The sequence below is a fragment of the Lutra lutra genome, chromosome 6 (assembly GCF_902655055.1).
Source record: "Lutra lutra chromosome 6, mLutLut1.2, whole genome shotgun sequence".
In the NCBI taxonomy this organism is placed as follows: domain Eukaryota; kingdom Metazoa; phylum Chordata; class Mammalia; order Carnivora; family Mustelidae; genus Lutra; species Lutra lutra.
The window spans coordinates 3,034,797-3,044,480 of record NC_062283.1 but is presented as its reverse complement, the minus strand read 5'-3'; the positions used below and the strand labels follow the sequence as shown (position 1 = coordinate 3,044,480).

Below are 9,684 nucleotides of genomic sequence, written 5' to 3'. Positions count from 1 at the left end.
TGCCTATAAAAGAGGTTTTTTGGGGGGGGGGGGGGTTAGAGGGCGGGTAGTAGCTGCAAATGTGTTTTTAGTGTTTGTGTTGTTTTGGCTGTTGAGCTTAATTAAGCCGACATGTCTGGCCGTGGGAAGCAAGGGGGTAAAGCCCGTGCCAAAGCAAAGACTCGGTCATCCCGAGCCGGTCTGCAGTTCCCGGTGGGCCGCGTGCACCGCCTGCTGCGCAAGGGCAACTACTCGGAGCGGGTCGGGGCCGGCGCGCCGGTGTACCTGGCGGCCGTGCTCGAGTACCTGACGGCCGAGATCCTGGAGCTGGCGGGCAACGCGGCGCGCGACAACAAGAAGACGCGCATCATCCCGCGCCACCTGCAGTTGGCCATCCGTAACGACGAGGAGCTCAACAAGCTGCTGGGCCGCGTCACCATCGCGCAGGGCGGCGTGCTGCCCAACATCCAGGCCGTGCTGCTGCCCAAGAAGACCGAGAGCCACCACAAGGCCAAGGGCAAATAAAAATCTAGCACAAACAGCACGTATTTTGTATTCAACTACAGTAAATAAAAGGCTCTTTTCAGAGCCGTCCACATTTTCACAAGAATGGCTGGTAACCCAGTTTGTGCTACCTTGGTAAAACCAATCCTGAACAAACCTATAAAAATGTAGAAATTAAAACATTGAAATTTGAGGAAACAGGTTCTCTACTATGGGCTGAGTGTGTACCAGACGTGTCAGTTCGCTACAAGAAGTGCAAGAGGCTGAAATGTACAAGCAGGAAGGAAATTTGCTTTTGACCAGTAATAAAGTTGCACAAGCTTTCCAAGTTTTCAGTTTAGGGAAAAATTTCATCCAACAAAGGCAAGCTATCATTGCGGTACAGTTTTGTATGTAGCATTAGTAGATCCGGTGTTTTACGTGCGATATTCCAAATACACCCAGGAACGGTGCCATGTAGTTTAATACGAGAAAACTCGGTATTAGGAGAGCTATAATGACCGAAGATCTAGGAAGAGGCAGTCCAGGCTACCCGAGATCTACTTCAAAATAACTAGCCCAACTGTCTAGAGAAGGTATCAAGACAAAATTGTACTCAGTGAAGTGTGCAGACCGGCAGGATTGATAACCTCCGAGCCTGTGGAGAATTGGGGGAATCTCAGGTTCACTTACATTTACAGAACCACACAGATTATATTTAACATGTTTCTTAAAAGGCTGGCTAGGGCTCCTGTGCTTAGTGAAAGCATAAAACAATGTTTGAATATTCACACTGAAAAGAGGGAGAGAGGTGGAGTTATTAATCCAATCGGATTCTCCAGTAACTCATCAATGTGGATACCGTTGGACCAATGATTTCGTCGCGCGGTTCTTTTGAAAAACTACGAGGCCAATCAGAATGCCTCTTACTGTATATAAAGGAATCTTCGCGTTTGCTCCCCAGGCTCTCGGTGTGTCTTTAGTTCCCCCCAATGGCTCGCACGAAGCAGACGGCGCGCAAGTCGACCGGCGGCAAGGCCCCGCGCAAGCAGCTGGCCACCAAGGCGGCCCGCAAGAGCGCGCCGGCCACGGGCGGCGTGAAGAAGCCGCACCGCTACCGGCCCGGCACGGTGGCCCTGCGCGAGATCCGGCGCTACCAGAAGTCCACCGAGCTGCTGATCCGCAAGCTGCCGTTCCAGCGGCTGGTGCGCGAGATCGCGCAGGACTTCAAGACCGACCTGCGCTTCCAGAGCTCGGCCGTCATGGCGCTGCAGGAGGCGTGCGAGGCCTACCTGGTGGGGCTCTTCGAGGACACCAACCTCTGCGCCATCCACGCCAAGCGCGTCACCATCATGCCCAAGGACATCCAGCTGGCGCGCCGCATCCGCGGCGAGAGGGCATAAAACAAATTGCCGGTTGTAAAAGGCTCTTTTCAGAGCCACCCACTATCTCTTGAAAGGGGTTGTAACTTACGGTCCCAACTACAGAAGCAAAGTTTATTTAAAGAGTTGCTGTTTAAGATGCATTTACTATTTCCGGGGTGACATGAAAGCAGTTGTAATATTCTAGAGCCGTTAGACAAGCTTCACATGTGCACCAGGAATAGAGTGTAAATTAAGCTTGTAGTTGGACTCTGTCTCCAGGGAGTTTTCTCTTTCTACGTTTGCAGTGTGGTTCCTAGAACCCCTTTATACTGGTTTAGTTTGGCCTGTTCAGTTCCAACTTCACAGAGAATACCATTTAGTCAGGTGAGTTTGTACAGGGTCCTGACCACCCCCTGTAAAAGCTTTTATTCCATTTAACATAACAGAAGCAAGTCTAACAGCATTCTCAGTATCCTTAACGTTTCCAATAATCTGCAAAACATTTCATGTATCCTGACTTCAGAATCTTGTATTGGTCTGAGAAGGGACCAAGTTACAGAAACAGACTTCTGTACTCACCAGAAGACACCCACTAAATACATATATGCAATAAGACAAAAGACTGATCTATCATTATCCGAAGTTTCTCTGCCTATGCAACTTAAAATCAGTGGGATTTGATTCTGACAGGCTGTTACCTAGAGTGTTTCTCCTACCCATGTCACCCCCCCGCCTTTTTTAAAGGTGTGTGTGTGTGTGTGTGTGTGTGTGTGTGTGTTTAAGGTTTTATTTATTTGACATAAGATCACAAGTAGGCAGAGAGGCAGGCAGGGGGGTGGGGGGTGAGGGGTAGGGGGCAGGGGGCAGGCTCCCCGCTGAGCAGAGAGCCTGATGCAGGACTCCATTCCAGGACCCTGAGATCATAACCCCAGCCAAAGGCAGAGGCTTAACCCACTGAGCCACCCAGGCGCTCTCCATGTCCCCTTTTAATAAATGCAAAATCATTCACTAAAGTGATACTTTCTTTAATTTTCTAAGTGTAAAGTTATAATAAACTGATGGTAGTTCAAGGTTTTTTGAGGCCTAAAACTTACACAACTTGGCAACTCAATAGTCACAATTCAAAATTTAACATACAAAATAGACAGTGAACATTTATAATTGAAAGGATCCAAATTCCAATTTTACAAAAATAAAGCTGTAGCTATCACAAAGTTCAGTAAAATAGCACATTAATTTTCGAATACAACACTATAATTTTTTGTCTTAGAATATTTTTGATGGCATACTCTGATTCCATTTTTGCTTGAAAATTATTTGAGGGCAACCCTCTCGGGTTGCCTCCCTCCTTGGAAACTTTGTGCTATTGCTCAATAAATCTTGTTTTGGGTTGGGAGAGGGGGGGTGGGGTTATGGATATTGGGGAGGGTATATGCTATGGTGAGTGCTGTGAAGTGTGTAAACCTGGCGATTCGCAGACCTGTACCCCTGGGGATAAAAATATATGTTTATAAAAAATAAAATTAAAAAAAAAATTTAAAAAATCTTGTTTTGCTGCCCACCAAAATACACACACACACACACACACGTATATTTATGTATATGTATATGAATATACACATATATATGTATGAATATTTCCTATATATACAGTGGGAAGAGAATTCAGTATTTCCTCCCAGGTAAATTGATCACAGTTTGTTTTGTTCTCTTGATAACTTAGAACTGAGTTTCAGCTTCCAAACACACTATTGGTAGTGTCATTTTTAAGACTGTGTTCAAATCTGGGAACTCCTTGGTCAATCTTCTTTCATATATGAGTTGTAAAATTTGGAAGGATTCTTCATGGACTAGCTTTCAGCTCTATACGTTTCAAATTGTGATTCATCCGTACTATACACCTTTACTGCCACTGCAGTTGCTACAAATACACAGATGTTATTATATGCATCTAGCACATCTTGTCTGAAGTTCAGGTTTGTCAGTGAGCAATAGGAGTACACACCATGAAACCACTCTTCCAACTGACTGGCTAGAACTGAACTATATGTGAGCACATCTGCGAATTTTATACTTTGTTAATCCTAAACTAAACATATAGGAAGTAAATTTTCTCTTACCTAAATCCAAATGTGTTCATCCGAATCCCCATACAATCAGGGAAAGGTGCACTGGAATACAAAAGGGAAAATTGAGTGGCAACAAACAACAGGTGTAACCCGCTATGAATAAAATATCTTAATATTGAAATTTTTAAAAAAGAGAGAGAGACCAAGTGAATACACTCCCAAGGGCCTAACATTTGAGTTTCATTAGCTTCAGGGTAAATGTGCTTCTGAACACTTCCTGTGCTTTTCTAAATCATACACGGCCTTCCCCTGCTCTCCTACCACTCTCTTCTAGCACTAGGAATTGAGAATCGCTAGTTTGGGATGACATGTAGGCCTCTGGGATAACCCAAGCTTGGCTTGCATGCTGCTTTGGATGGTGGGACCATTCTCAGAGATACCAGAAGGACAAAACTTACCGGGAACGATATAAAGTCAACTCCGAGCAATTTGAACCCTTTTGGTGTGAATGTGAGTTCCCTGGGACAATACTGCAGGGTGTTATGGTTCTATTCTGGACTGAATATCATCTTCCTTTAAGAGGTCCCCATGGGAGGAACAATAAAACCAAGTTTTCACTGGAGACAGTCGAATAGCTAACCTTCATAGTTTTCCATAGGTCAAGTACCATGTGAACTGATTGGCCTGAATTGTTATATACCATTTCTTACTTTTTTTTTTTTTTTTTTTTTTAAAGTAGGCTCCATGTCCAGCATGGGGCCCAATGCAGGGCTCAAACTCATAACACTGAGATTAAGACCTGAGCTGAAATCAAGAGTCAGATGCTCAACAGACTGAACCACCCAGGCACCCTGATATCATTCTTGATACAACACTGAAAGTCAAGTTCTCTCACTGTGTCCATTTTACGGAGCAAGAACTTTAGCCTAAGACATTTTAGTTAATTGGCCAAATTCATACTACTAATAAATATCAGACAGGCAATGTCACACTGAACCTACACTCTAAATATCTTCTGATTAATAAGATTGCCGAGAAAGGGATTCTTAGAGCTAGCTGCTCCTGTCACACAGATTAGGCTGGATGGCTAAGATATGCAGTGGCCTGGACTTGGGCTACCTTCTATTGTCAGAGTCCTCTGCTCAGTGGCCTGGTATGAGATGAGGTGGATAGGATCAGGAAAAGAAACATCACATCTTAGGGATGCTCTCTGGGCCTCAGGACCAGCTCAGAATAATCATTTCCTTGGAAACATCTGGATTCTGCTACAGAGCAAGTATTTGCTTGTGTCTTACCCACAGTGTTTACTATGGACCTATATTGTCCACGATAGTAACCACTAGCCATGGATAGCTATCATGCACCTGAAATGTGGCTAGTCCAAATTGGGATGAGCTTTAAGGGTAAACTATATACCAGGTTTCAAAGAGCTGTCTGAAAAATAGAATAAAAAAACCTCCTTAATATTTTTTATATAACTTGTTGAACTGGTATTTCTATTATAGTGAGTTAAAATACTATTAAAAGAGATTTATGTGTTTCTTTTCTACTTCTTTAAATGTGGCTACTAGAAAATGTCAAATAAGTGATACAGCTCTTACTGTATTTCTGAGGATAAGCACTAGCATACAGAAGATAGTTACACTGGCTCACTGATTGGAAACTAACAAGCTATATTCTTTTTTTTTTTTTTTTTAAGATTTTATTTATTTATTTGTCAGAGAGAGAGAGAGAGAGTGAGCACAGGCAGACAGAGTGGCAGAGGGAGAAGCAGGCTCCCTGCAGAGCAAGGAGCCCGATGCGGGACTTGGTCCCAGGACGCTGGGATCATGACCTGAGCCGAAGGCAGCCATTTAACCAAATGAGCCACCCAAGTGTCCCAACAAGGTATATTCTTAATATCACCAATCCCCAGTATTAGTGACACCTACGTGCTGTGACAAGGTGTTTGACAGTAAGTGGAGAGGGATGAGCAACAGTGTTTGGCACATTGTAAATTAGAGCTCGGAAATGCTCTAATTCTCCACTGTGAAATCCTCTAATGATGTAATCTTGCCTCTCCTGGACCTGTTCATCTCTGATATGAGTTTCAACCCAAAGTTACTTTCTATACTTCCCTTAGGCATAGAATAATACCTAGAACTTTGCTTATGAGAAGTAATAGGATATTTAATTTTTCAGCCATGAGAGCTCTGTGTATGGGCAGGAGAAAAAAAAAAGCTTGCATTATAATGCATTACAATTATATTGCATTATAATGCATTACAAGTAGCCTTTAATTTCTGTGTTACTCACATTTTTGTCAAACATGGACACGAGATCGTGAATTTTCATTGTTGAATTATCAACCAGCAATTTTGTTTATGCAGTATTCATTGCCCGTTTTGGCTAATCAGGCATGTTTGGGCAATTATTTGAATATATTATTGCCATTATCAGTATGATCATAGTAAGTAGAATGTTGGAAATGATAATATGAATAATGTCAAAATAAAATATAAACTTCATTATTAGAAATCAAAAACAAGGACCTTTTTCTTAAAGCGGCCAAATTGGAGTCTAATGAATGGCTTACAGCATCAGACTTAAGCCAGGCTACTTTGTGAACACTGGTGAGGGAATGGAACAAAATCGAAGAAACATTAGTGAAGATTTTATCTAAAGTCTAGGTGACATTAGAGATTTTTACAACTTTTAGCTCTCCACAAACGAACTCTCCCTACACCCTACTAGAGAAAGGCGATTGTTTGTTCTTGAGGAATACATTTCATTTGAAAGTAAAGGACACCCGTTACCTAAGCAGGCATGTTTGCAGGAGACATTCAATGTTAGGGTCAACCGCAAGTATATAACCTCCAAAGGTGTGCAGACTTAACAGCATCTGAAGAGGAAAGGAAGTGTGGAAGTACGCTACGCTCGACTGAGGACGAACTGTGCTTCTATTTGGAGTGTCTTAAGTCTCCTGATTGCTACAACTTGACCCAGTCTGAGCTGAGAAGCGACCCTAGTGGCAGGAGTTGAGATGGCTAGGAGAAACAAGAACTCCAATGTCAGGAGCACAGACAATAACCCTCTAGGCATCTCTTGGCTCCATTTTGGTCTTTTTAGTCACCAGCCTTCTTGGTTTCTCCTAGAGAGTGTCTAAGATATCAGTTCCCTGGATATCGGTTCACCTCAGTTTCTATAACTCAATTCCAGTTTTTGGAAGACAATTGTTGATGGTTCATTTTGGCCCAGTGCCCTGTGGACCAGTCAACCATCATTTAAGGTCAGACACTTCACCAAAAATTTAAGCACAGAAAATAGTATATATTGACACCCTGACATGCAAGCTTTAAGCCAAAGACCAGGTTAGAGAAGACCAGGATTATTTGGGACCAGAGGGCATTCTAGAGTTTCATTGTTCATATGGTTGCCAGGAGCCACATATAGTTAACTGAGCTGTTGAAACAGGTTAGCAGGAACTGAGATATGCCATATGCATAGAGTTTTCAAAGACATAATATGAGACGCAAAAAAGAATGTGAAATAACTTATAAATATTTTTCCATTGCTTTTATGTTGAATGAGAATATTTTGGATATATTACGTTAAATAAATTATGTTATTAACATTGATTTCACCTGTTTCTTTTTTCTTTCTGTGGCTATACACGACATTGTTCTAGAGGTTGTTAATTCACACAGGCATATATCTCTTCCAGAACTGGGTATCTTCTTCAGTGTGCCCTTTATGGTATTCTGGTCCTCGAGGAATCTCAAATCTCATAGGTTGCCATTTCTACAGTAGAAAGATGACAAAATATCTGGGAATAAAGGTAATAAGAAATATGAAGATCTAGTTGGAGAAAATTTGAAACATTCTCCACATGTACAAAATATTTGAAAAAAAAAAGGGGGGGGAATAAAATGTTCTTGAATAGGAAAACTTCATTGTCTCCCCAAATTAATTTGTAAATTTAACATCATCCCAAAGAAACTACTGATAGGGTTTTGAGGGTTTTTTATGCATAGTGGAGGGGTGGAGAGGTGGGAGGAAGGAAACATCTTAAATTACATTTGGAAAAACGAAATTAACAAAAACTAGAATAACCAGGAAATTCTGAGAAAGAGCAAGAACAGGGAATGAGCTCTATCAGCTATTAGTCACAACACCTCAGTTTATTAAACATTCAATTTTTATTTTAATACCTACTATAGGTCACGTATTCTCAGCATTGAAAATAGTCCTGTGAACAATATTTAGTGTGATCACACTTGAGGAATGAGAGACCAAAGGAACAAAGTAGAAAACCAAGAATTATTCTACCAACGCAGGGAATTTAGCCTATGATAAAGGTGGCATCTCAAAATGAGGGTGGAGCAGGGAGGGGACAGGGGGAAAACATGGAAGGGTTGTATACATTTATTAAACCTTACAACAAAATACAGAGGGCTCCACGGTTTTAAATGTGAAATTAACAGCACAAAAATTACTTCGTGTAATTTATGGAAAATTGGGAAAATTGTCTTCATGTGCACGCGCGCGCTGCGCCCTAAAAGTGGAGGTCTTTCTACTTACGACAACGGACACTAAAGAGTCCCCATTCCGTGGGAGGGGTGGTACGGGTAGGGATGAAACCCGTGATCGCTGCCAGTAATGCGGGAACGAATCTAGATTAATTAACCGCTAGTTCCGTCATCGTGGCAACCGACGAAAAACTGAGCAGCAGGTCCCAGAAGCCCCTGTTCCTGGAATTTGAGAAAATCCGTGTTCACCAGAATAGAAGCAGGACTAGGACTCTGTCCGGAAGAAACGCCATGAATATCAAGGAACCCGCAGATAACACCGTGAATACAAACGAAAACCTTTCGTTAGGCATCACCCCCCACCCACGCACACGTTTCCAGTTTACCCATCTTTTGTTCCTGGCGTCGAAACTGTTGGACTTGGGACCGCCGCACAGAAATGCGTTTAAAACGTCTCCGGCTTTTGGATGTTGACGTTTGCCTAAAATGAGGCTCGGGGACCCGCTGCCAGGACAAAATGGCCGACGAAAAGCTGTTTCTGATGCCCTGAAATCCATCACACCTGTGTCCAAAGGTACGCGAGGCGAGGCACTGGAGGGCGCGGGTCCGGCGGTGCGCCCGGGCAGGGTCGCCGCCGCCACTGCGCCTTGTCCCGGCGAGGTACTTGGGGGCCGCGGCGCACCGGCTTGCACACCAGAGCGCGGGACGCAGGCGCCTGCGCCCTCTCCTCCCGGGCCCGGGACTGTCCCGGGACACCCCAACTTTACTTTCCAAAACATGGTAAGTGTCCGAAATACACATTTATCAACCGGAAAGGCCCAATTCAACCCACCAGAAACAAAACACACACAGACTACACCCGAGGTCGGACACCACCCAATGAAACACACGACGAAGACCACGGGCTGGAGGAGTGGGCCAACCCGCGAGCAGGGCGGGACTTTTGAATGACTTTCCAACCCAATCGGGGTATTCCTGAAGACAAACTGGCTGGCTTGATTTGTGGTTGTTTTTGATGTACCCGGCGCGGGGCGGGACTGGCGGACGAGCGCGCGCCTCGGGACAGCACTTCCGCACCGCCGCGGGAGAGGCCACCCGGGGCACCACAGGGCAGGGGACAGGCCCCACAGCCGCGCAGAAACACCGCCCCCCGCCCCTTTCTGGTTGGCGTTAAGCCCAAAGTTACCAACCACACCCCCGTAACCCTACCCTACAGCTGAAAGTTAAGAGAGAAAAAGGAATAGGATGCGCAGAGAATGCCCAGCTCTTTCTCGGAGATGG

At 44.0% G+C, this 9,684-nt stretch overlaps 1 protein-coding gene across 1 annotated transcript; it reads left to right on the top strand.

The window, feature by feature from the left end:
- The first annotated feature begins 55 nt into the window (after positions 1-55).
- LOC125102049 (histone H2A type 1-B) lies at positions 56-573 on the top strand. The gene has a single exon (XM_047732739.1). It carries the CDS (start codon positions 112-114, stop codon positions 502-504), a length of 393 nt encoding a protein of 130 aa, XP_047588695.1. The 5' UTR covers positions 56-111; the 3' UTR covers positions 505-573.
- Positions 574-9,684: the final 9,111 nt, after the last annotated feature.

Excerpts from the sequence above, each read along its gene's own strand:
- LOC125102049 (XM_047732739.1), top strand. The coding sequence starts at position 112 with ATGTCTGGCCGTGGGAAGCAAGGGGGTAAAGCCCGTGCCAAAGCAAAG.